Genomic DNA, 27,201 nt, shown 5'->3' with positions numbered 1-27,201 from the left:
GCATGTTCTATTTGACATCAAGCTAGAACATTTTTACCATACAGACATCAATAGAACTTGCGTGCTTTAGAATTATGTGATGATCCTTAAACATAATCTTGGTGTGTTTACATTCAGACATTCACAAATTATACTGGCAACATCCCACTGGTCACAGACATCAGTTCCATGTCTAGTTTGGATTTACATTTGGTTGAGTTGTCAACTAACGTTAATTCAACGTGAAGTCGACAAATAAATTATCCACGTCATTGGATTTAGGTTAAAGGTTGGGTGAAAAAAAGAAGAAATGCACTTATGTCTGTCTATTACTTTTGTCAAATCCAACCAGTTTTCCATGTTGATTCAAAGTAATCACATTGATTTTGGGGGTTGACATGAAGTGGAAACATCGTTGATTCAACTAGTTTTTTCCCAGTAGGATGGCCGTTAAAGTTGGAATTTCTGTTTAAATGGGACAACCATTCAAAACACTCACATTTAGATTTCTCTGACAGATTCAAGACATTTTTTTTTGGCTAAATAAACTTAAAATATCTGAAGTCTATTTTGACATATAAATTCCGGCAGCAATAGATTGTTATTGGACAATTAATTGCACGAATAGTGGTAGGCCTATGTGAATTATTTCGGCAACAGTAAACATTAACTTATAATTAAAATATATAAAAACTACAAATATTAGGCCAATGCCATTTGTAAAGATATCTAATTAACGTATTCATTAAATACTGAGCATATAAGCACTTTCTTATTTCACAAAACTATAAGCCTATGAATCCGTAATATAAATCCTAATGAGAAATTATCTAGTGGCAAATTAGTTGTATTAGTATTTTGAAGTTTATTTTAAAAGGAATATTTCTCCAAATTACACAAAAAAGCGAGTGGGGAAATGCTAGTATGATATTTATCTGAATAATGTTTTAGTACATTACAAAGTTAATTGCATTTTTAATTAGGCTACACTGTTATAAGTAGGCCTACACAATAGGAATATAAACAGTAGGCCTGAAAAACAGAAATTACAAGCTAACAACAAAATAGAAAATGAATGATGGACCTACATATATAGCCTCCATAGCAGGGGTCTCCAACTATATTCAGCCGTGGGCCGATTTTTACTTGAGCGGATAGTCGGGGGCCAGCAGTGGTGAAAAAAGTACCCAATTGTCATACTTGAGTAAAATGAAAGATACCTTAATAGAAAATGACTCAAGTAAAAGTGAAAGTCACCCAGTAAAATACTACTTGAGTAAAAGTCTAAAAGTAGGCTATTTGGTTTTAAATATACTTAAGTATCATAAGTAAATGTAACTGCTAAAATAGGTCTACTTAAGTATCAAAAGTAAAAGTATAAATCATTTCAAATTCCTTATATTAAGCAAACCAGACAGCACAATTTTCTTGGTTTTTACATTTATGGATAGCCAGGGGCCCACTCCAACACTTAGACATAATTTTCAAACGAAGCATTTGTGTTTAGTGAGTCCTCCAGATCAGAGGCAGTAGAGATGACCAGGGATGTTATTTTGATAGTGTGAATTTGACAATTTTCCTGTCCTGCTAAGCATTCAAAATGTAACAAGTACTTTTGGGTGTCAGGGAAAATGTATGGAGTAGAAAGTACATAATTTTCTCTAGGAATGTATTGAAGTAAAAGTTGGCCAAAAGATATAGTAAAGTAAAGTACAGATACCCTAAAAAACTACTTAAGTAGTACTTAAAAGTATTTTTATTTAAGTACTTTACACCACTGGGGGCCAGAACATAGTTATACATTATTTTTACACTGCAAAGAATCCCAAACAGATAGGCTATAGTATTTGACAAAAACAGAATCATTTCAAACTTTGATTACATTGGGATGCGATCATATATGCCTATTTATGCGTGGAAATACTTGGGAACAGATTTCCTAAAGCAAAATCACTTTGAGCTCATTTCCTGGTGATTTTACAGTCTTTTATGTTCGGAACGAAAATAATTACTAAAATAAAATAACAAATTATTTTTTGCTCAGAAAACTTGGGGGGCCAAATAAAATTATCCGCTGGCCTCTGGTCGGGGAACCCTACTCTACAGATAATGTGTGTTTCTTGCTTCTGGCCTGGCTTGACTTTGCATGCTGTCTCGCCATGCAATATAGGAGGTATAACGAGTATATCATATGGCAAAGTGTGTTTTGAATAGCCTACTGAATATGCAAAATTATGGGAATACAAATTATGGAAAGCAAACATAACAAGGGGATTCTATAAACGCATATTCAAATTACCACATTGAATCGTTCAGTCAGTGCCTTTTGGCCCAGACCTATGAAATCTTTATGCTAATCTTTTGAGATTGTTATTGAAAATATACATTTTGTAGGATATGAACATTAAGGAATTCAATTACTGTAGGCCGAAGAGGTTATAAAGCCTAAAATGTTTAATCGTTCTAAAAACTTTCCTACAAGGCTGGCAGGACTGACTTCATAGGCTACATCACATTGAAATGGACAATAGCCTACAAGATGTGACCAGATGAATTTGGAAGAGACACGCATGCAGTCTATTGTCATGTCAGCCATGCGCTGCAGTTGGTCATGTTTTTAGACCATTTCTTGCACTGTTGCTTTGACGGAGGCAGCGGAGACTCCGTGACGTAACTGTTTGGAACCGTGCCCTCTCTCCGACGTACCGCCCTCGTCCGCCTTTGGTTCTGCGAAAGGAATTAACGTATGCTGCTTGGAATATCGGTCTGCCTTTTGGGATTATTGAACCTGAACAACGAGACTTCTTGAAGAGGAAAATATTGCGTTATTGTTCCTACCACTGTCTGAGGCAACTTCTCACGCTCTCCATTGGTAACGTAGTTCCTATGTATCCTTATCCTGGCGTTGAAATTAAGAAATTGAGAACTCAGTTGATGTCTTCCTGAGTCGATGAAAAAAGGTGGACATTTCATGGGAAGGACACATAGGCCTTATTCACTCATCATCCTAACTGCAGTGCCAGTGCGTCACCGAAGACACATTTCAGATGGTTATGGCAGCGAGCACACGCAGGAATTAAGTGTGAAAAATAACAGTTCAGACGCAGGTAACTTCAAATTGATATTTTGTAAAAACGTCTCTACATCATGGACGTCTTGAAATGTGTCTGGGGCATGTGTGCGTCGAGGTTTTAATTACTTGGCAAATGGAATAGTTGGATAGGCCTACATTTCCATAACGCACGAAGAATTTCGCGTCCAATTCTTTTCAAACGTTAACAGTAGACCAAATGGGCTTAATCCACATGCTTTCTTTAGTCAACGATTGAAATAAACTTTTGATTCACGCATATTAATAATATCTCTAGGGGCCTACACATTCACAACAATAAGCTACAGCGAATCTAACAGAATCTTCTGTTGACGGTGTGACTAAACATTGGACATTTTCTGATACTTCAAGGGAGTCATTCCTGTCGAAACGGGGCGTTCATCCGTGGGATGTTTGTCAGAGTCGACGTATTCCGTTGTTTAATCGCTCAATAGAGCATCATGTTTCTCATGCCACCACTTGGAGACTGGAGGGAGCCTACCCAAGATGTGTACTCACTGACTCTTTTGAATGAAAAGTAATCTAAGAAAAAGCCGTTCAGATGATTACAGGGCACTGGTAACTTTAGCGTTGTTTACCACATTAACTGTGTTACACACACGCGTCGCAAAGCAACGTTTGAGACCAAGACCACATTTTTTTACAACTATTGTATCCTCATGTAGGCCTAATGGTTTTTAGGTTGAATTTAACGAAATACATGTAACCATTTTCAGTGAACATGCACGTATCTGGAATCTACAAGGAGAGGAACTATTTTTCACATGTAGATCGTTCAAGAAATGAGAATGAATATGCTGCAGTATCGTTATGTTTCTATCTAATTGCTAAGTGCATTTTCTGATTCAAAGATAAAAAGGCAAAATCTACGTGTTGAGGGCGAAGAGGAAGGTGTTCTGTTATGCAACAGGCATTACTTTACATCAGTCAGAGATGAAGGAAAAGTCCAAGAATGCAGCGAAGACGAGACGAGAGAAAGAAAATGGAGAATTTTATGAACTGGCGAAATTACTGCCTTTACCTTCGGCCATCACATCACAACTGGATAAGGCTTCAATCATTCGGCTGACAACCAGTTACCTGAAGATGAGAGCCGTGTTTCCAGATGGTGAGTTATACTACCACTATCAGTTGAATGATCAATCATAGTTATGTCTTCAAGAGAAGAGGAACATGTCAGTTCTCGAAACATAATATTGGTCTTTGTATTATGGTTTTAACAAATACCCATAAAACGGGTCAGGAAATAGAACTAAATAAATGTTAGTTTTGAGCGCAGCAGGACACTAATATATCCAAAATATAATAACATTTTCGAAGTCATGTAGGTTTCCATTTTCACTTCCCAAAGTTAATGTTCCCATGGAAAATTTGAGTTTTATTTCGAACATTTTTCTCCAGTAGAATACGTGCTACACAAATGATAAATATCAATATACAGGTGCGTAGTGACGGTGACCATGTGTGCGTAAAAGTGTGATTATAATTGTCACCAACTTTCCCCTTTCCCACCTGGTCATGCAATTAAAAAAATTACTTATTTTACAAGTTTGTTTGCATGATTTATGTTTTCACTCCTAAACACGAGGCTCTAGATTATGATTTATGATAAATCATCCAATTATGGTCAATAAAACTAACAGTTCGAAGGCTAAACCCCAGGAAAACAGCCCTCTTCCTCTCATAGAATTGGTCTGTCATCACTCATAAAGTCACAGAAACCTTAAAGACACGGACTAAGGGCCACCCGTTAGTTCTGGATTTGAGTCGTTCAGTTTATGACCATTTCACCAATAAAAAGTGTGATATCTTGTGGAATCAAAAAAATAAATACACTGTATAACAATATTACAAAACACTGTAGGCTACACAACAAAACAGAATATGAATTATAAATTGAGACTAATAAATTCTATAGATGAAGTAGGCAAATATCTGCTGGCTATCTGCTGGCTATTTCAAAAGTACAGACCATAGGCCTGTGTTTTAAATTGTATTAACTTACAAGTGAAATATTAGTTTAGCACTTTGGTTATAGCATATATAATTAGATAGGGTTGTTTCACCTTAATCACATTCTTTCAAACGAAATATAACTTTTTAATTAGTTGTAGACAGTATCCTCGCCTAGGCAGAAATACAGTCTGCCATACATTTTTTGTTTTTATTTTCTCTTTTGACATCAGATGTAGCCTATTGAATATTGTCTGAGTCTCAATTTAATTCCCGACATCCTTGGACTGAGAGAGATGTGACCGCCGTCCAACGAGTCTATTTCAATAGCCACTCTCCCTCACATTTGTCAAATTAATGTGTAATCTTATTTTGCAAATAACTATTCTGGGAAATCAGAAACTTAGTCCCGAGGCAGATTTCAATATTTATGATGCGCAAAAGTTCGTTAAATATAATAGGCCTATCACCTCATTCCAATTATGCATGTTTATCTCGTGTATTCCATGCGCAAAATGTGCAAATTGAACAAAGAATGTATTTTAGTTTGAGGTAGTTCTTTAAAAAAAAATCATAAATAAAAAGAAAACACATTTCTGACATTTCCGCGCTACCTCAGATTAGAATTTTCCATTTAGGCCTATAGCGGGGGTGCAGGTGAAACGTCTCTGTCGCTGCCACTTATCGTTATTTGGAACTATAGATCCGGAAAAGTCCTGTCCTGCACATCGCCTAATCCTTTAGTTTACGTCTAATCAAGACACAGGGAATTATAGGAAATAGGTATTGATGGTGAAAGTATGAAAATATAACAGTAAAAAACGTGAGCTGTTAACTCTGAATGTTTGACCAAAACATTATTGAAAAATATTTTGTTGTCAGTTGGACTACTTGGCTATTGCAATATTCTTTTCATATTTTCTCAGTTTTCTTCGTCAAATCAAAGCACTCAAATCAAATCAAAGTATGCGTTTACATTGAGAAATGTACGGTGATCATATGTTTTTCTGAGAAAACCCAGACTATTAAACAAGTGTAATTGGCTATTGATTTCACAGCATTTGACAAATTCCACCCTGCTACAAATATATATTATGGACTAACCTGGCATGCTAATATTCAACTTTATCACACATCATAGTCAATTTCAAATTAAAGTTGTATAATTTCAGATGACACTTCTGAAATGTTACTAACACTTTATTTTAAAACATGGATCTGTAAAAACATTTTGGGGGGTGATTTGTCAAGTCACAATTTGCTGGCCTCCTTTGCAAACAGACATGTTGAGTATAAACACACAGAAGTTATTTGCATGTCCCAGTATCTGATCAAAGCATATAATAGCCAAATTAAATCACAGCGAGTCAGAGTGACTGTAGGGAAAATGGATCTTATTCTTAGTGACTGGTAACACAACAAAATGTGGAATAAGTCAAGGAGGTATGAATATTTTCTGAAGGCACTGTATACATTACAAGGCTCAATACTTCTCAAACTATTATGAGCAGCATCTCAAGGGATATCTGTCATGGTTGATGTACCCTTTAAGGCTGGCTGGTGTCCATCTTTTCTTTTGGCGTAGAAGGCATTGGGTCAATAGCTTAGTATGTGTGTCTCTGCATTATATGTGGCAGTGCCAAAGATGCCTGAATGGCCTTTTGCAGGCTGGGATTGCATTAGTAAAGTTATAGTCCAAGTCAGACACAGCCTATAGGCAGAGCTATGTGAGTCATAGACATAAACCCTTACCCTTGAAATTGCAGTATCCGATCAGACCAGGAAGAAAAACAATGTAAGGCTATATCTTGTGTCCCCTTCATAGTGTCCTCTTCTCCTGGAAGCAGCTCTAGGTAATGTATTCTAAGCCTGTTGTGTGTTTCATCCACAGGGCTGGGGGAGGCCTGGGGCCAGCCGACCAGAATCAGCCCTCTGGACAACATGGCTAAGGAACTGGGCTCCCATCTACTGCAGGTGGGATATATTCAACACAGATATATAATACAATATACACAACACAATTACATGTATGTAACACAATAAATGCAGCATAATATACACTGAGTGTACAAAACATTAACAACGCCTGCTCTTTCTATGACATAGACTGACCAGATAAATCCAGGGGAAGCTATGATCCCTTATTGATGTAACTTGTTTAATCCACTTCAATCAGTGTAAATGAAGGGGAGGAGACAGGTTAAAGAAGGATTTTTAAGCCTTGAGACAATTGAGACATGGATTGTGTATGTGTGCCATTCAGACCGTGAACGGGCAAGACAAAAGATTTACGTGCCTTTGAACAGGGTATGGTAGTAGGTGCCAGGCGCACCGGTTTGTGTCAAGAACTGCAATGCTGATGGGTTTTTCACAGTCAACAGTTTCCCGTGTGTATCAAGAATGGTCCACCACCCAAAGGACATCCAGCCAACTTGACACAACTGTGGGAAGCATTGGAGTCGCTTTCGACACCTTGTAGAGTCCATGCCCCGACGAATTGAGGCTGTTCTGAGGGCAAAAGGGAGGGTGCAACTCAATATTAGGGAGGTGTTCCTGATGTTTGGTATACTCAGTATATATGCAACATACTGTAAATACAACACAATATTATCAATAAGATTATATGCAAGGCAATAATTGCACTAGACAATATACAACACACATAAGTAAACAGAAATAGAAAACAAATCTATAACAGTAAATACAACACAAATTCAAGGTAAATGTATAGTGCAAAAATATACATCGTAAATATAGAACCCTGGAGCAGAGTGGTGTTTAGATGTGTATAACACTATTATATGCATTTAGGAAAATTGTCAAGTTCTTAAGAGGAAATGTAGTTGATTATTTTGATAAAATGCACTGTTTAAATGTTTCTGCTATGGAATTCATGTGTAGGCTTTGCCAAGAATTTGTAATAGATTTAATGTCATGATTAGAGCCAGATGTGATAGAAATTAGGATGAGTGTGTTTTTTAAAAGACATTACAAAAGAGTAGACATAAAAGCCATTATTAATCAGACTCCCAGACTGATTAATACATTTCACAATGCAATGTATAAAATCTACAATTCTAAGTGACCTTCTATGCATTTTTTTTAATGCAAAATGGAACAGTGTATTTTCAGGTCTAACACATGTTTCATTCCCCAGACTCTGGACGGCTTTGTATTCGTTGTCGCTTCGGATGGCAAAATCATGTACATCTCTGAGACAGCGTCAGTCCACCTTGGCCTATCCCAGGTAAGACATAGCTCTGCCTCCATCTTGGACCTGGGTGGCCATTGCGTATGCCACGAGCTGTGTCAGCCTCCCTCAACACAACCAAGGTCACCTAAGGGACATCTGCCTCCTGATATGCCTGTTTAAACATTGATTTGACAGTCAGTAAAACAGGCTGCAGAATGCTAAACAAAGGTTGCCTAAGTTCACCTAGCACAGATAAGTCAGAGGGCATGGACTGGTCACAGAATATGATCGGTGAGTCTATTGTAGGTGTTGTTGACTTCCTTTGTGTGTGGGCGCTGTTCATTTAAAAATATGGGACGTGCGAAAACGTCCAGCTATTCATGCTGTGAGTGAAGCATTGATAAATGAAACAGAAAAAACAGTTGCTCAGCTCATGCTAATATTTAAGGTTAGCTTAGCTAGCTATTGCTTCTGACTTCTGTCTCTCTGGGGGGTATTTGCAGTTGGAACTTAAGCTATCCAGGTTGAAGATGTTATTTTAGAATGGTCCTCCCTGCAACCTTTCTAAATGGAGCAACGTCATCATCGACTTTGCTGGACATCCAAGATGATTTTGTGTTTTGCGTGTGTGTTCATGTGTGGTACATTGTGTGTTTGTGTGTGTCTGTATACGTGTGTGTGTGTGTCAAATATTTTTTCTGTTTACCCTGCCTTAACTGAGGCCCATGCAGTTTGACTGAGGAGCAGTGTATCGTTGCTGGTTTGGCTTATATGTTTCAGTTGGACAGCCTATGGCGCTACTCTGTGGTGCCATCAATGATCAGAATGAAGTGTGATCATCACTCAGGAGGGGGCTTTGCTGCTTGACAAGCCCACTTCATCAGAGTTGCTGTTCCCCCAGAGAGAGATGCTGTCTATCTAACCCTCCCTCCACACGTGGTGACTGAAAATATCAAGAGAAATGGAGTCTGCGGCAGCCTCCCTCAAAACAAAGGTTTATCGCTGAAGTCCTGTCTCTGATGCGTATACTCTGGGTCTCTACTTCGAGCACATGGTCGTTTTGGGTCTCTACTTCGAACACACGGTCGTGTTGGGTCTCTACTTCGAGCACATGGTCGTTTTGGGTCTCTACTTCGAGCACACGGTGGTTTTGGGTCTCTACTTCGAGCACACGGTCGTTTTGGGTCTCTACTTCGAGCACACGGTCGGTTTGGGTCTCTACTTCGAGCACATGGTCGTTTTGGGTCTCTACTTCGAGCATATGGTCGTTTTGGGTCTCTACTTCGAGCACATGGTCGTTTTGGGTCTCTACTTCGAGCATATGGTCGTTCTATATGGTTCACTTTCCAAAACATCCAAAGCGAGCGACAGAAAGTATTTTTGGGGGTTCCCTAGATATGGTGAGCCAGACCAAAGGTACTATTCTATGAAGCAGTTTTTTCTAATGGGTGTGTCCACATTGATTTTTGCTTAGCTACTAATAGGGACGTTCTGATTGTGAAAGTGGTCAGAACCTACAGTAGGTAACCGCTGTCATTCTAACACTGCACTCATGTGAAGTGATTGTGTACTGAGCTGTGGATAGCAAACAGAACTGCTGATGTCTTGAATATACCTCACCCGAGCAAGCTTGGACAGACACACTGAAGGCTGTGCTCAGGAAGCATTCGAGAGAACAGGGTGGCTGAGCAACAGCAATAACTCAATCCTATAAAAACAACACCACCACCCACTCTAAATGTTCCACTCTTGCACGCAGCCCTGATGCAAATGCTGCTTGTGCACACCTGTGTATACTGTGAAGCTTATTCAAATGGACCATCCGCTTTTATTGATATCTTGTGTGTGTGTGTGTGTGTGTGTGTGTGTGTGTGTGTGTGTGTGTGTGTGTGTGTGTGTGTGTGTGTGTGTGTGTGTGTGTGTGTGTGTGTCAGGTGGAGGTATAGTGGGCTAAGGTCCGTGTTGTTTTAAAATGAACTGTGAAAGAGACAACAGCGAATTCAGTGAAAGTCACTCATTACTTGAGTCTGTTGAGAATGTCTCTGCTTTTACTTTGAGGTTAACCCATCCTCCAGTGTAAAATCTAAAGATCTGTTTATTATCAGTAACCCACATATATTAACTTACATTGGTGCTTGAACACACATATTTCACTTGCTGCTCTCGCATGCTATTGCTTGACACCGTTTCTACGACACCAAAAAGCATGCTCAGTCCAAATGCTCTCTCACTACAAAGCATGGATTAGTCCAGCCTAACTCCACACTGTGAAGAAACCAATTTGTTGTTGAAGTGGTGAGCAGTGACCCGCTCGCTGAGTGACTCCACCCCAAAATTTGGGAGGTAAAATAGATCAAAGTGGAGCCTGGACAGTGTTCTGTGTTCTCATGCAAATGATTGCCTCTTTCATAAATTAACCCTTGTGTTTCCTGACATCATCCCCCTTTGAGGCAGAGCTGAAAGGGATGCAGAGATCGATTTCAGGGGCGGCAAGAGATTTGCCCCCCTCCTCACTTCTAACACACACACACACACACACACACACACACACACACACACACACACACACACACACACACACACACACACACACACACACACACACACACACACACACACACACACACACACACACACACACACACATATGCTCACGCAGGCACACACACACTCACACACACTCACATACGCTCACGCACGCACACATGCACGCACACACACACACGCACAGACACACACACGCACTTTCAGTCAGTGTCCCCTACAATAGGCATTTCTCTGTGATGATGTAATCCCTAGTAATGACAGAGTATCATCCTGCTAAATGATCAAAAGACCTCAAAACACTATTCAGAAAGAATGTCTTCTTCACATAAGGCTAGAGATTACATGTCATTGAAGAAATTATATGTTGGTCTCTAATCTATATTGTCACTTGCCATTTTCTCTAGTCTCAGCCTGATGAAACGTGGTGTGAAGTGACTGATTGATTTGTTTCTGTCAGGTGGAGCTGACGGGGAACAGTATTTTTGAGTATATCCACCCGTCAGATCATGATGAGATGACGGCTGTGCTCAGCGCCCATCAGCCCCTCCACCATCACTTCCTGCAAGGTGCCTAACATACTTGATTTAGTCAATCTCTGCCTTTATGTTCTTTCTCTCCCTCCCTTTTTTCTCTGTCAAATTTGTGTCTTTATTTGTTCTCTCTCACGCTTCCTCTCCCTCGCCTTTTCTCACTCTTTCACTTATTTCTCTTTCTCTCCCTCTCTCTCCCAACCGACAGACAGTTGGTCACAATTTTCCTGCATGCTCAACTCTCTGTATGTTTGTAAGCAACAGTAATGCTACTTCATTGAGGTCTACCTCTTCTGTAAGAAGGAAGTCAGTCAGTGTGACATCATCATACAAATAGCTCAAATACTTAATCTATGCAGCTGCTATAAGAACACATAATACATCAACGTATAGCACCATGATACATAATACTTCATAATACCAGGCAACACCCAGGCAGCCTCTCTGATGGGCAGGTTTTCATTAACATCCTCTAGGAGCAGCATCTTAAGCCTTATGTGATAACAGCACTCAACATGCAGTGGAGTACTGTTTTCTGGGGGAGTTTCATAACACCCCTACACACACACACACACACACATGCATACACAGACACAGACACACACACATACAAACCCTTACAAAAAATACATGTCAAATTTACAGTTTCACACGTGAAAATCGCATTTTCACATGTCAAATATATTTTTTCACATGTTGAGGTTATTACATTTAGAGTTCACATGTTAACACCCCTTTTTCACATGTGAGAAGAAAACATGTTTTCACCTCACGTGAATTGCAGTTGCAGATGTGAAATTTGCAGTTTCACATGTTAAAAATGTGTGGAATCGCAAGTTCACATGTTAAAATCAATCATGTGAAAATCTAATTTTCAGTTTCACATGTAAGAAAACTCCACATGGTGGTGGTGAAATAGAACAATCTGTAATGCCATGCTGTAAAAAGATAACTTAGACTACCTGAGAATAATAATTCAAGTGTGTTCAAAAAAAGATTGGTTATTTCTGAGCCATCCATTCGGAGTGTTACTGCTAGAGGTGCAAGCCCTGTCTCCTTATTTATCCTTTTTAACATGTTGAAATTTGCGCTGTCAGAGTTAATCATTTTACTGCACAATTTTGTTTTATCGCATTGTCTAAAATACATAATCTATAAAGCTAAAAATAAACAATGTGATGTCAAAACAAGTTGACTGAGGTTAAAGAAAGTGTGTTTATCAATTTACCAGATTTTGCTAACTGTTACTTTGGACAAAATCTAAATGTAAATATTCATGTAATGCTTTTTGTATAAGGAAATCTTAAATTACAGCTCAATGTGAGCAAATTAGGAATTTGCGATTAATCGTGATTAATCACAGTAATAAACTCTATCACATTTTTTTATAATTTGACAACCCTTATTGGCATTCAAATGCGAAAATGCACATGTGAAAGTGTAGCGGACATTAGTCAGTTATGGTTGATGAGGTAGCCCCACCTGCGACTCGTGGGAGGCCCGGGATCTAATCCCACCAGTTACAGAAGCACATGTGAAACTTAGAATATCACATGAACTGTTGGGAAACCATGTGTCTCTCGAAAAATCCATGTGAAATTATACACATGCGTCCAATCATTCACGTGTCTTTTTTTCCCCATGTGACATTTTTCACGTGATTTGTTCACATGTGAAAAATGTATTTGAAACAAAACACGTGTCTGAAAACCCTGTCTGAGTCATGAAAATCACACGCGTGTTCATAGCTGTCCGAAAACCACGTTTTTTCACGTAATCTTTTCATGTTTTTTTGTAAGGACACACACACACACACACACACACACACACACACACACACACACACACACACACACACACACACACACACACACACACACACACACACACACACACACACACACACACACACACACACACACACACACACACACACACACACACACACACACGTTAACCACATCTGCTGCTTTATTTAACCAGGGTGAGTGTGTGACTGTGGTTGTGAAGTGTTTTTATTGTGTCTATGTGCTAATGGTCGCTCTCCTCTCTGTCTGTGTCTCTGTCTGTGTCTCTGTCTCTGTCTGTGTCTCTGTCTGTGTCTCTGTCTCTGTCTGTGTCTCTGTCTGTGTCTCTGTCTGTGTGTATGTAACAGAGTACGAAATGGAGCGCTCTTTTTTCCTGAGGATGAAGTGTGTGTTGGCCAAGCGTAATGCAGGACTGACCTGTGGAGGATATAAGGTACATTTTTACATTTTGGTCATTTAGCAGACACCCTTATCCCTGCTCAAGGGCACATCAATAGATGTTTTACCTAGTCGGCTCTGTGATTCAAACCAGAAACCTTTTGGTTACTGGCATAACTCTCTTAACCGCTAGACTACCTGCCTTACTACAAGGGACGCAACTTTGGTTTTAGAAGTGGGAGGGACATAATTATTATTATTATTTATTTTTTATCCAGTTGGATAAACACTTCAAACAGCCTACCCGACCCCTCGGAGGCATCCACATGGTCCTAAAGCACACCGTTGCCTTGTTTTGTATCACATTCCAATGATAAAACTGGGGTGGACAAAAATGCAATTTCAGAATGTGGGGGGGACATATCCCCCCGTCAAAAGCTCTGACGAAGGCCTTGAGGCCGATACATAAAGCTTACTAAAGAGCAGTGATACTATCAAGAGCAGTGATACTATCAAGAGCAGTGATACTATCAAGAGCAGTGATACTATCAAGAGCAGTGATACTATCAAGAGCAGTGATACTATCAAGAGCAGTGTGCGGGTTTCTTGTTTTTTCTCCCCCTGTCCCCAGTGAAAATTGCACCCCTGCGTACTACTATAATGTAATGCAATATTTAAAATCACATTTCTTTTTTACTGTATTCCATGAGAATCTGTGTCTCTGGAAGTAGTAAACCTTTCATGAATAAGATAGAAAGTAGCTAATTCAAATTTAACACCTACACTTGCATACATTTTGAATAGATTATTATTATATCAAAACAAATATTTCTTATATTCATAGATTTGTTTGTTTTGTCCTATTGAGTCTATAATGTTATTATAGTGTTATCACAGTGTTAACAGGTTATTTGAAACTTCATATTATTTGTCTGAGTCTCAGCAGCTGCAGCATTTCCACTCAAATCTCCGTCGACAACCACCTCTCTCCTAAAACACTCCACAGTCGTTCCTCCACCATCCTCATCTTTAGATGCAACAGCTGTATTCTTGACTCCCTCCTTCTTCCCTCTCCCCATATAATATAAATCACCTAGCAGATTGCAATGGAGATCTGCTGTAAATTTACATTGGCAATAAACAAGCCATTTATGTTAAGTAGTAGAATAAATAATCCGTGTGAACTGGGCGAGTGCTATTGAATGGCCGGGGCGAGGCCGGCATGGGCATAGGTAAACAGGAAGTGATGAAGATAAATAGTCCCTTTAGCTTCTAGACACGTAGCTGTTTCAGGGAGGGGAGGGGTGGAGGGGAGCGGTGGGGGGCACTTAGTGGGGTGTAGCCTGAAGGTTGAACCTGCTCTTGCTTTTGCAGAGTGAGTGAGATAAGAATTCTGCATTACCAACAATGTTGTATCTCAATTTATCTATCTCTCAGATCTCCCTAAATTTGGACACATAACCACATTCAGGACACATGTTAAGGCAAGGTGTAAAGACTCTGTCTAGCTATATCTATGTACATGCAGGTATCTGTGTCTATCTCTATATCACTGTGTAAAGCCCCTCTCATCTCTCTGCTTCCCAGGTGATCCATTGCAGTGGCTATTTGAAGATCCGTCAGTACGTGATGGACATGGCGCTGTATGACACGTGTTATCAGATTGTGGGCCTGGTAGCGGTGGGCCACTCCCTGCCTCCCAGTGGTATCACAGAGATTAAGCTCCATAGCAATATGTTCATGTTCAGGGCCAGCCTGGACCTCAAGCTCATCTTCCTGGACTCCAGGTATGGAAGGAAAGGAGGGAAAGGAGGGAGGGATGAAAAAAACGAATGTACAATGAGACAAAAAAAGATAATACAAAATAAAAGACAACAAAGGATTTGAACATCATGATTGTGAATGTTTTACTTTTGACCCCTGACCTTTGGGTTCAAGGGTGGCTGAGTTGACAGGATACGAACCCCAGGACCTGATTGAGAAGACGCTGTACCACCACGTGCACGGCTGTGACGTATTCCATCTACGCTTCGCTCACCACCTCTGTGAGTCAGTCCCCCTCTGTGGCCACATTCAGACACTTATTACTAAACAAGCCACACTCTCTCTGAGAGGGTTAGGATTTCTATAAGTGGCAGCTGTGGAGTTTCTCACAGAATATGCATGCAGGTTCTCGAGGAGAATAAAAATGATACAGTATTAATGAGTCAAGCCTGTCAAAGGAACTCAGCCTTTTGCTGGCACTCTCTCCCAAGCATTCTGTTTGTATTCCATCGCTATGTGCACTTCTCTTTCTGTCTTTCAATCTTTTATTCAGGCACTGTCCAGTCTGTGATTTGATCTATCTCTCCCCCCAATATTTCTCTCTCTCCCCCTCTCTCCTGCAGTGTTGGTGAAAGGGCAGGTCACCACTAAGTACTACCGTATGTTGTCCAAGCACGGGGGCTGGGTGTGGGTGCAGAGCTACGCCACCATCGTCCACAACAGCCGCTCCTCCAGACCCCACTGCATCGTCAGCGTCAACTACGTTCTCACGTGAGTCAACACTTTCCCCTTTCACCTTTGACCTGAGTGGGGCTGTGACAGGTGAATCACTCCCTAAAACACTTCCATTTAATAGTCTTGGACATTTTGTGGCAAAAAATCTGGGTTTGAAACACAGGCTAATTTGTAAGGTGATGCCCCCGGTTTGTCTGTGTGTGTTACATAGTACAAAATGGAGCGCTCTTCTTTCCTGAGGATAAAGTATGTGTTGGCCAAGCGTAGTGCAGGGCTGACGTGTGGAGGATATAACATGTGTGTGTGTGATGCTAATCCAAGCTGTTCTGTGCTGTATGTATATGTCCCTCCACAGGGACGTAGAGTATAAAGACATGCAGCTGTCTCAGGAGCAGAGTCGAGCGGCCAAACCCAGCTTAGCCTTTAAGAGTGGCCTGGCCTCCTCTCAGGACCTCCGCAAACAACTCAAAACCAAAGCAGTCAAGATCAAGAGCAAACTCAAAACAGCCCCCTACCCTCAGGTACTACAGAATACTGCTCCTCACACTGGGTTACTAATACAGTTCATATGCAGTGTAGTACACACACAGTAACCTACATACTGTGTGGTCCCGTGTGGCTCAGTTGGTAGAGCATGGTGTTTGCAACGCCAGGGTTGCCAGGGTTGTGGGTTTGATTCCCACGGGGGACCAGTACGAGAAAAAAAAAGAAAAAAAGAAATGTATGCATTCACTACTGTAAGTCGCTCTGGATCAGAGCGTCTGCTAAATGACTCAAATGTACAAATGTACCTGCACTTTCACGCGTACTAAGATATCAGTATGAATAGCTTTATCCAGCTTGGAAAAAGAGGAGACACTGCAAACTCCTCAATGCAATGACCTTTTGCGTTGTATTCACAATCAGTAACTTTCCTTTTAAAAATTCATGAAATATCCTCTTCATAGTTATCCCAAAAATATAACAAGTAGGACTTGATTCTTTGTCTTAGCTTGACAAATGAACTGTACACATCACTGTCTTCATTGCCTGTCTATGTTAGAAAAGAACAACACCACCATAACCTGTTGTCTACTGCCTCCACCTCCAGCCCAACAGCACCTACCACCCAGACAAGCTGGACTGCTCCCCCCAGGGAGGAAGTTGGAAGGAGAGCACCCCCTACCCCCTGAACCCCTGTCACGGGCAGATCTCAGGCCTCTCTGGAGGTCCAGAGGGTGGAGAGGTCCTGTGTAGTAGCAGCGCCCCCTATGGCCTCTCCTTCCCCTACCCCTATGGAAACCTACCCCACACGGACTCCCAGAGGAGGTTGCGACACACCCAGGGTTCTTCCTCCGCCTCACCCTCCCCGTCTTCCCCTGGCCTGGCCGCCCAGCAGCTGCTCAGCTCCCTGCAGGGACGAGGGGGCGAGGGGCGGTGGACCTGTGCCAACGCCAAAATCCACCATGGTACTAACCCTGCTCACACCCTGAGACCATTCGCTGCATCGTGTTCCATTACCACAGCCACCACAGCAGCATATTCAGGTATGGCTCTGGCTCAAAAGCATGGGGCTTCCAAATCAGAGCTCTTTCTGCATGCTTTTGAATGCACTGCTAACTGATACGATCAGGTTTCCAGTAGCATTGCTACATCTTCCAAAAAATGCTAGCCCAGAAATTCTGGACGTTGCTAAATAACCATCTAACAAATTTAGAAGCAGCTTGGAGGAAACAACACCTTAGGGAAGTTGAAAATAGGTTAAAACTTAGAAAAGGTGAACTGTCACTTTAAAGTGCTCTATCTTTTACGCCTTTTCCCTTTTTGTTCTCAGGTCAGAAATGTTCATGAAAAACATGAAAAATCATTGCTGACTGTAGCATTGAGGAAAGGCAGTGTATGCTGCATTGCTCACTTCCCTGCTCCTCTGATGTCACTGTTAAACCCTAATCATTCTCAAGATAGCATTTTAGCTCAGTTTCACTGTAGCATTTTAGTCTGAATCTCACCGGAGAGTTTAATTTCTCCACGGCAGGCCCCGCGGCGAGCAGGAGGTACCCCCCCTGCGAGCCCCTCCATGATGGCTTCTCCAGCTGCTCAACCCCGCGCCCTAACAGCAGGTTCAAGGAAGAGCCCTATGAGCATCACACGCTTGGCCAGAGCAAGACCACAGAGGACCGCCTGCACTCCCAGTCACAGGCTACTAAAGAGGACAGCAAGCTGCCGTTCAGTCGAGACTACCTCCACAAGGCCTCCGAGGGGAGTGGTTGTGTAGGAGGGGAGAAGCCGTTGTCCTGTCCCCTGCTGAGTAGCTCTGTGCTGGGGAAGGTGAGCTGCGAGCAGTCCCGGTCCTTCCATGGCCTGGGCCAACCCTTCCCCATGCAGGTGGTCCTGGAGCAGCGCAGGAGGCTGTGTATGATGGAATCCCCCTACAGCCACAGTGCCACCGCCCCCCTGGAGCACACGGACAGCAATGGGGAGCGGGGGAGCCCCAAGCTGCTGGATCCTGAGGCGGGGGAGGAGGAAAGGAGGATGTGGATGGGGGTTGGAGTTGGGATGGGAGTCGGGGTAGGCCGTCCGACCCAGGCTCCGTATGTGTCTTTGAACCTCCACCACGTCTTGGCCAAACACAGCTCCTTCCAGGCCCCGCCCTATGCTGCCCTCGGCCACTTGACAGACAGCTACGGTTACCGTGGCAACGAAATGGGTTCTTACGATTACAAGAGCCAAAGCCCCGCCTCCAGCTCCTCCCCTGAGATCCACAGGGAGATCCCTCATTACATCGGCACGTCCGTCATCATCACCAACGAGAGGTGACACAGCTCGGGGGTCGAAGGACAAGGAGGGACAGACACCCTGAGACTTCAGCCTTTTTGGTCAGAAACACAGACAATGACCAGAAGCTGTATCAGTGACTATGTAACTGTGTCAGCCAGAAGACGAGACACTTTCTGGGGACCCTGTCTGGTTAAGACCGCCACATGGTTCTCCATTTCTGTTTTTCAGATGTTTTCTACGCAAATAAACCAACGTCAGACTCCTCTAAGGAGCCAGTAATTTCAGGTTTCTTGATTATATTATATTTTTGCATACTGTTTATCCAATAGCATAAATGCATTGTCACATTCTAGTTCAAAGCCATTTATTTTGACAAAATCTCAAGGACCTTTGAGCCATGATACAGTACATAATTTGAGGTACAAATTGCCTGTGAAGAATACACCCCTCTAATGTTGTAACTCAGAAGCACCAATCATAACTGACCTGAACAAGAAGATACTATAAAACAGTCTAAAAAAGCAGCATTTAGATTGAATGTAGCATGATTTCAACCCAATTTGCAAGCTAGTTTAAGTGCAAACGGTTTCCAATGCACTTCTTTTTTTGTGACAGCGACATTAAAAAGGGCATAAGATATGCCAGCACAAAATAATAAATGCTGTCACTCCCTACCTTGTATATTGAATGGAAAAATGACAGACGCAAAAGTATTGAACGTGGACACATTCTTGCGAACATAAATATTGTTCACCCTCTTTTGAAGTTAAAATGAATTAATTTGGTCAATTATATCAATGGCAGAGATTGGAAACACAATGTGTATATTTATTATTGTGCAACACATAGCAGCTTGCTTATTTATGAAGAAAACCAGGATCTAACAATTATAATGAGAAAAATGTCAACTGCATTGGGGAAAATTAAATGAAATAAAACACAGTAGTTTGCTTCACTTCTGAATAAACAATTCAAATGAAATGTCCTGCCAGACAGTCGTTGTCCATTGCTATTTTCAGCTCTTCTTTATTCTTCAGAATGCATAGTGGATATCATCTGGTTATTGAAGAGGCTGTGATATCAAGCACATGTAAATGTCAGAATAACAAACACTTTTATATAATAGGTACATATAACCTTACTTTCTTCTATGATGTCATCTTGAAATACACCTTTAAGTCCTCCAGCCTGTATCCCATCAACCTGGTCAAATGGGCCCTCCAAATGTCTGTGTATGTGGGCGTGTGTTCTCCCAATGACTACAAGAAACTGTCTATCCACTGTGGTCTTCTGTATCCATACACCCCTCCAAATTTCCCTTAGGACCACTGCTCCCTCAAATGTTTTACAGCGTTGAGCAAATTTCAGGTCTACTGAGCACAAAACTTGAACGTTCTGAAAATTCTGTGCAATTTCCGGCGCACATTTACTGTGGACACTAAGGCTGTACCCACTTTAACATCCAGTTTTAACAGTGGCCAAGTAGGCTACTGTGGCTATTTGATCATAATGTAGGGCTACCAGAGTGGCCTACCATCAAAAACAATGGAGAAAATCCATCTCATAACATTTTAACATCATTTAGCCTACAGTAGTAGGCCAATGTGTGGTGTTCATTGAATGCTATAAAAACAAAGAGTCGCACACTCTATTTATAAACTCCCCGTCATTTATTGGGTAAACCACCAACGTTTCGGTATCACTGTGCCTTCTTCAGGGTGATCAATTTATGCCTACATTCCATGAGACTTTTGAAAAAAAAAAAACATGCAGGGCTTGACATTAATGTCACAGGCGTCAAAGTGAGTAGACCAAGGTGCAGCGTGGAATATGTTCATCTTGAGTTTAATGAAAGAAATGAACACTTTACAAATTAAACAAAAAATGACAGCAGACAGTTCCGTCAGGTACTTAAAACTAAACGGAAAACAACTACCCACAAAACACAAAGGAAAACAGGCTGCCTAAGTATGGCTTCCAATCAGAGACAATGATAGACACCTGCCTCTGATTGGAAACCATACCCGGCCAAAACATAGAAAACCAAACATAGAATGCCCACCCACCTATCACACCCTGGCCTAGCTAAACAGAGAAAACACAGCTCTCCTAGGTCCGAGTGTGACAATTAACCTGTTTATCCATTTGTCCTTCATACAAGGAGGTGACTGTTGTGTTGTTTGATGCAAGAAACCACTTCACAAAATAAAATGCATTATTATTCCCATACCATTATTACACAGAGTCAGACAAAATGATGCTACCCTTTGTCTATTGGCTACAATACTAAAAATACAACACTGCTCCATTAAGACAAAAAAAAAATATTTACCTGACTCCCTTTTCAGAAATGTACACGTTTCGTGCTCTTGTAGGAAGCAATCACTCCCCTGTTGCTGACTAAAATGATCTATAACAGGGCTAATAACTCACTAACTAGCAAAGGATATGAACAAAATGTGCACACGTGGCTACATACAACACTCGCTTTGATCTCAAAACAAGCCCATTACTACTCACGACTGCTCATGCTGTAAACACAGTCCAGTTCAAAGTAAATGGCACAGATCCATATACGGCAATGGTCTATTTGCATATAGGCCTACTGCAGCTCTGATTGTTTATGCCACACCGGTCTGTGTGGAGTACGGGCTGAGTTGTACGTGTCAATGCAATAAAATCATACGCCGATGCTTTATACCTACAACAAAATATCTTGCATAGTTCATTTTGTTTCAGTATGGTGCATTGAAAGTGGCTAACATTGCATTGATTCGATCACAATTGTCACAGTAAAGGGACACGTTGATAGTGTTAACAGGGAAAGAACAGTGGTCACCAACCTTTGAGTCAAGATCACTTTGAGTCAAATGCAAGCCGAGATCTACCACTCAGATTTTTTTTTTAATGATTTAAACTTAAGCCTATGCAACGTTAACCAATTAAAAACAGTAATGTAGCAATGAGGTTTGTGCGGTAAGCCATAGGTCCAATATATCATCACCAGATACTGACTTTGCTTGAATTGCCCTGCCAATGCATTGTTGTTAGGGACATTTTTTAAAGTTATATTTCACAACTTGAGGTAGGTTATATGATCACACCGGTAATAGATTCGTTGACTGTATTATTTTTACTGGTATGATGGTGCCTACATCTGATGGTCTGTCTCAGCAGAAGGAGAGAGCAGCAGACTGAGGGTCCGCCTCTCAACATCCCTCCGCTCTCCCTTTCCTCCACTGACACTGACCAAATAAATAATAAAAACAACAACGCAAGCCTATAGATACACTTTCCTAATCATTCATTACTACTGCAGTGCTTGTTGTAGCACTGAGTGGAAATAGGAAGAATGCACATTTTATGGCTTATAAAAGTGTTGAACACAAAGTGTTGACAGTGCTGAGTAAGAATTTAAACATGAACTCAATCATAAAAACAGCAGCTCTTTGCTGTATTTTTTGACAGTCTCTCCATAGTCATTTTAAACATTTAGAAATCTCACATTATCAACTTTGCTGTAGCTTTATTTTATGCCTGCTACGTTACTGCAGACACGATAAACTGAGCCACCCGATTGGCAAGCGGCAGGCCTACAGTACACTTGATTTGCTCTCTGGGCCGGCCAGCAGGGCAGAGTTTGTACCTTTAGACACATGAAATGGTCCAAAATGGCAACAGTTCACCTATCCGGCGCGCAGGGAAGCTGAATCAGGTGCACCTACTGCCAACAGCCAAGAGAAATAAGAAAAATTGTAACACAAGGTTTTTTTGTCGTTGGGTTTTTACAGAAATGTTTGGCGATCAACTAGGAATGCCTTGGAGATTGACCAGTTGATTGCAATGGACTGGTTGGTGAACACTGCGCCATGAAGTTCCATCTTGTTCTTCTCTGTGAGCTGATATTTATTTTGCATGGCAGTCCCAGGGGAGCTGCGCGGCGCTCTCGGGCTACTGCGTGCAGCTTAGAGGGAACTTTGCTTAGGACACAGTCAGGGAGCTATTTGGACAAGCCACAGCCAGAGGTCCACATCTACACAGTCTGATGACATTCAAACACACATCAGCAGAAGCCTTGAAAAACGGAATAATAATCGGCACTTACATACAACAAAAATATTATTCTCATATTAGTGTTATGTACACTGAGCATACAAAACATTAGGAACACCTATTGAGTTGCACCACCCTTTGCCCTCAGAACAGCCTCAATTCATTGTGTTACATTTCCCAGCAAGAAAACCCAAATATTGTCACTCAAACAGAAGGGGGAACTAACAGAGTCACTGACCAACAACCAGAATGAAACAGGTGGGGTTTTAGGAGGGGTTCTGAAAGACACTCATGGGGGTGTCCACTAAAAGTAGACTTACAACAACAGCTGGAACCTAAAAGACACCCACCATGAGCGCCCACTAAGTTCACCCAAGAAGAGGGAAACAAAATAAAAATCCACACCAAACTTAAAGACGGGAAGCAAACCAAAAAGGTGGAGCAAAACTAAATCAGATAAAGGATTGTTTTTCTAGAAATCCAAATAGGGAAAGCCAACTAAAGGTGTTAACCCTTCGCATCTATCAACACAACTGGAGCACTGGGCCAGCCACTCTTAAATAGCACCTGGGCCAGCACAGGTGAAGCACCTTCCCATTAACGAGATGGCAACCAGCACAGGTGCAATACATACTAGCTCTCGAGGTGACACCAATCGATGCGCCCTACGTGCTAACGAGCTATACATACTAAAGTCCAACCTCAAAACATAAATGGAAAAAACTAAACCTGTAACAGTTGGGGCATGGACTCTACAAGCTGTCAAGTGTTCCACAGGGATGCTCATGTTGACTCAAGTTTGCTGGATGTCCTTTGGATGTTGGACCATTCTTGATACACACGGGAGGGAAACTGTTGTACGTGAAAAACCCAGCAGCGTTGCAGTTCTTGACACACTCAAACTGGTGTGCCTGGCACCTACTACCATACCTTGTTCAAAGGCACTTCAATCTTTTGTCTTGCCCATTCACCTTCTGAATGGCACACATACACAATCCATGTCTCAATTGTATATAGGCTTAAAAATCCTTGTTTAACCTGTCTCCTCCCCTTCATCTACACTGATTTGAAGTGGATTTAACAAGTGACATCAATAAGGGATCATAGCTTTCACCTGGTCAGTCTATGTCATTCAAAGAGCAGGTGTTCCTAATGTTTTGCAAAATCAGTGTCTGTCAATTATGCTCCCAGCTATTTCTAAAGCAACCTAAAATAACCATTGTGTAATTTGTGCTCATGGAAAAAGATGAGAAAAAGTAACACACAAAAAACAACATTACAAGTAACCACTGGGTATTTGCCTGTTTCAAAGAGAGATTCAAATATTGAAATACGACAATACACCTTTCACTAGTTTTCCCCTTCAGTGTATGTACATTCAGTATGTCCACTTTATATGCTTTTTTTCACTGCTAGTCTTTGTTCAGGTTTAATCACGATGGGATATGATTAGTCAGTCAACCATTCCGTATCTAACCAGTACACATGGCAGAACGCTTGTATTAAAAACTTCAGCAGAAAATCCTTCATTCCATCCTTCGTTCTGTTTTTCTATAACTTACAGAATACAGAATTAGCGTAAAAAGACACCAAGGATTCCTATCTTATTACCCTTTAAAACGGAGTGTCGTTTTTCTTGAAGAAAAGCTCTGATATTTGAAGGTGAGCTAAAGGGCTCTGCTGTGTCCCTGGGGAGGCTGGATTGAGATGTGATATTATGCAGCCAATATTAAACAGGATATATCAATTTTGACCCTTGAGACCTGCCACTGAAATTGTTTAATAGGATATTGAGGAGGCGCTATTTATGGATCCAGAGGTAAGCTATTTACTTAATGAACTTTAGACTTGAGAAACTCAGGAATGTCTTTATAGTGGATACTACAGTGTACATGCATGCACACGTCATCAGCTACATCAGCACAGTGCAGCTAAGACCTAAATCTCCATTGATCAAAATCGCTACATTGGAATCCAGTTGTTTTCATCAGCATTCAGAGGGCTACGTTGATTCCTCAATAAGTAACACAGTATTCATACAACCAGGCACTGTCAATACCTCAATGTTGCTATTGAATACACACTCTGTTAGCCTACATAATCTTTGATGAAACCATATTGGGTTTATTTCCTAAAACTTGAGAAGGGGGAATGAGCTTGTAACGAGGTGAGGGCTGTGTCCAGTTTGTGGAGGTTGCATGCATATTTTCACCTAATCTAGCAGAGATGAGCCCAAGGCCTGAGGTGCTGAAGACAAATGAAGTGTCATTTAGGACCATTGGAATAAGCCCAATACAGTTGAAGAGAGACCCCCCCCCCCGAACCATTCCCTATCCCTACTGGCCACCTGCACCAAAGGCTCTCACACACCTCATCACTCCCCCACCGGGAGGCGGAGGGAATCTGCTTCCCCCTCCCTCTCCCACTCCACAGCCACTGCTGGGCAAAGCTGGACTCAATCAACAGTGTTTTTCTCTTTAGTACAGCTCAAGGGGCATGGAGAAGGGAAAGGGAGAGCAAAGAGAGCAATAGGAACCCTCCTTCCTTTCGTTTGAGAGGCCACTTTTTGTTGTCCAACGACAGGCCTTAAGATGGGAGACTGCGTTGTTGCAAACAGCATTATTTTGAAGCGGCCTTGAAAGCCAATTCCGCTCTAGGGGTATTCATTAATGTGTCTACACCCTCATACCCTCATACCCATACCCAAGGTATCATAATCTAGACTGTATTAGAAGTCAGAGTCAGAAAAATGATAAATCCCAGTCTAAGTCCAGTATATCAATTTATTTCAGTATAGTGTTTGAATAATACTGTAGCTCTTATTGGAATGACAAGTTATATCATTGACACTTCAAAGGTAACCAAATAACTTTTAAGTGCAACCAGTATTCCTTTATCACATAATTACATAGTTATAGAGTGCTGATGTTTTACATCAATTGTGTGTGTTATCAAATGTACAGATCACCTCTTTATCTTACAAATATGTATCTTGTCAGACATTGAGTATCAATTATAGTCTGAAACTTAAAGGAAGCCTGTCCTAAAGAGTAAAAAAAAAACTCTATCTACCCTCCAAAACATCAAACGTAAGGCTTAAAGTAAATATGAACTTATAGTTCTCAAATTGATGAAGTTCTATGATAACACAAGTTAATACATGACTCAGTGCAACAGACTTCATTTAGCCTGTAGCTCAGTAGAAACCAATGCTTAACAGTCCAGCAGTTGGGATAGGAGTCAGCCTTCGGGCAGTCTATCACAATGTGTTTGCACTTAGTGAATGCATTTGCATCTAAGTGTGACCTCCCATGTCAATAGCATCATAACGTCTTTATGCAAATCAGATTTGGTACATTTCCAAGCGACACGTTAAAGACGTGTTTTAACATGTTAATAGCCCTCACGTCAACACCTCTGGAAAGAAATACTGTTGTCGACAGCTAGCACCTTCTCAATCGTTTTTGAGTGTTGTAACTAAAGATATTACATGGAATACTACATTATTAAAGGAAATAATCAGTGTTGATAATTTGATTTTACAACCTTTGAACAAGATAACTGTTAAATAATACTTAAATCATGCTATTGTATAGCATAATATAAGTGAATTTTGTGAATAACAAATTTTGTATTCTTCATAAACGACTGTATTTTAGAAATCCTGTAACTGCCAACTATAATTTGATAGTGTAATATGAACTACTCAAGTAATTCTACTACCACCATACTACACTAAACAGGCCAACTTCAGATTGACTTAAATAAAGCTTCCTAAATACTATGGGATGGTATAAAAAAAGGATTCAGTTGCTTTAGGCTCCAAATAAGCTTCAGCCAATCTATCAAGTAAAATAAGAGAAAATTAGTATTTTTACTTGCAGATAAATCATTGATTAAGTAATTTACTCTTTCTATCAAGTAAAAAACAATAAAAACATGTAAGTAGTAATTTTACCTAGCAGATTAGTTAGTGTATCTCCGACTCAAGCTACGAAGGAGCTGGCTAATCTTCTTTCATGATGCCACTGGCTAAAATGCCCTTCAGGCAACCAGGTGGGCATACTCCATAGGGGTCCTTACAGGGTCCTAGCATTGCTTGGTGGCCACCAGGTTCCTCAGCATGTCGAAGGAGTTGCCATTAGGCTGCACGGAGACCAAACCCTGCTCCTCAGAGCGCACCTACAGGAAGCCTTTGTCGTCGAGGCCCACCACGTCGGCATGGGGGCCATCCTCGCTCCACAGACACACCTGGGTCCCACTGAGACAGGGCAGAGGGCACATCAAGGTCAATGTAGTGTAAACACAACCCCATGTTTACATGTGGACATGTTACGTTACGTCTGGAGATTAGGAGATATTTATTGTTGTGACTGTGGCGAGATGTGGGAT

At 41.2% G+C, this 27,201-nt stretch overlaps 1 protein-coding gene and 1 pseudogene across 2 annotated transcripts; one reads left to right on the top strand and one right to left on the bottom strand.

The window, feature by feature from the left end:
- Positions 1–2,698: 2,698 nt before the first annotated feature.
- On the top strand, positions 2,699–19,747 carry LOC106603444 (single-minded homolog 2). Of its 2 annotated transcripts, XM_014197128.2 has the most exons (12): positions 2,699–3,086; positions 3,943–4,199; positions 6,936–7,018; positions 8,202–8,291; positions 11,242–11,350; positions 13,470–13,555; positions 15,088–15,287; positions 15,439–15,545; positions 15,888–16,035; positions 16,355–16,520; positions 17,090–17,525; positions 18,014–19,747. In XM_014197128.2, the coding sequence occupies exons 2-12, from the start codon at positions 4,025–4,027 to the stop codon at positions 18,793–18,795; spliced, it is 2,382 nt and encodes a 793-aa protein (XP_014052603.1). In that variant the 5' UTR covers positions 2,699–3,086; positions 3,943–4,024; the 3' UTR covers positions 18,796–19,747. The 2 variants fall into 2 exon arrangements, with proteins under 2 accessions (XP_014052603.1, XP_014052602.1); XM_014197127.2 differs by having other exon boundaries at positions 2,699–4,199.
- A 5,867-nt stretch (positions 19,748–25,614) lies between these two features.
- LOC106603415 (biotin--protein ligase-like) overlaps positions 25,615–27,201 on the bottom strand; it is a 39,679-nt pseudogene continuing 38,092 nt past the window's right edge.

The sequence above is a fragment of the Salmo salar genome, chromosome ssa04 (assembly GCF_905237065.1).
Source record: "Salmo salar chromosome ssa04, Ssal_v3.1, whole genome shotgun sequence".
Taxonomy (NCBI): domain Eukaryota; kingdom Metazoa; phylum Chordata; class Actinopteri; order Salmoniformes; family Salmonidae; genus Salmo; species Salmo salar.
Note: the sequence above shows the minus strand (reverse complement) of the source record. Positions and strands in the feature narration are given on the sequence as shown.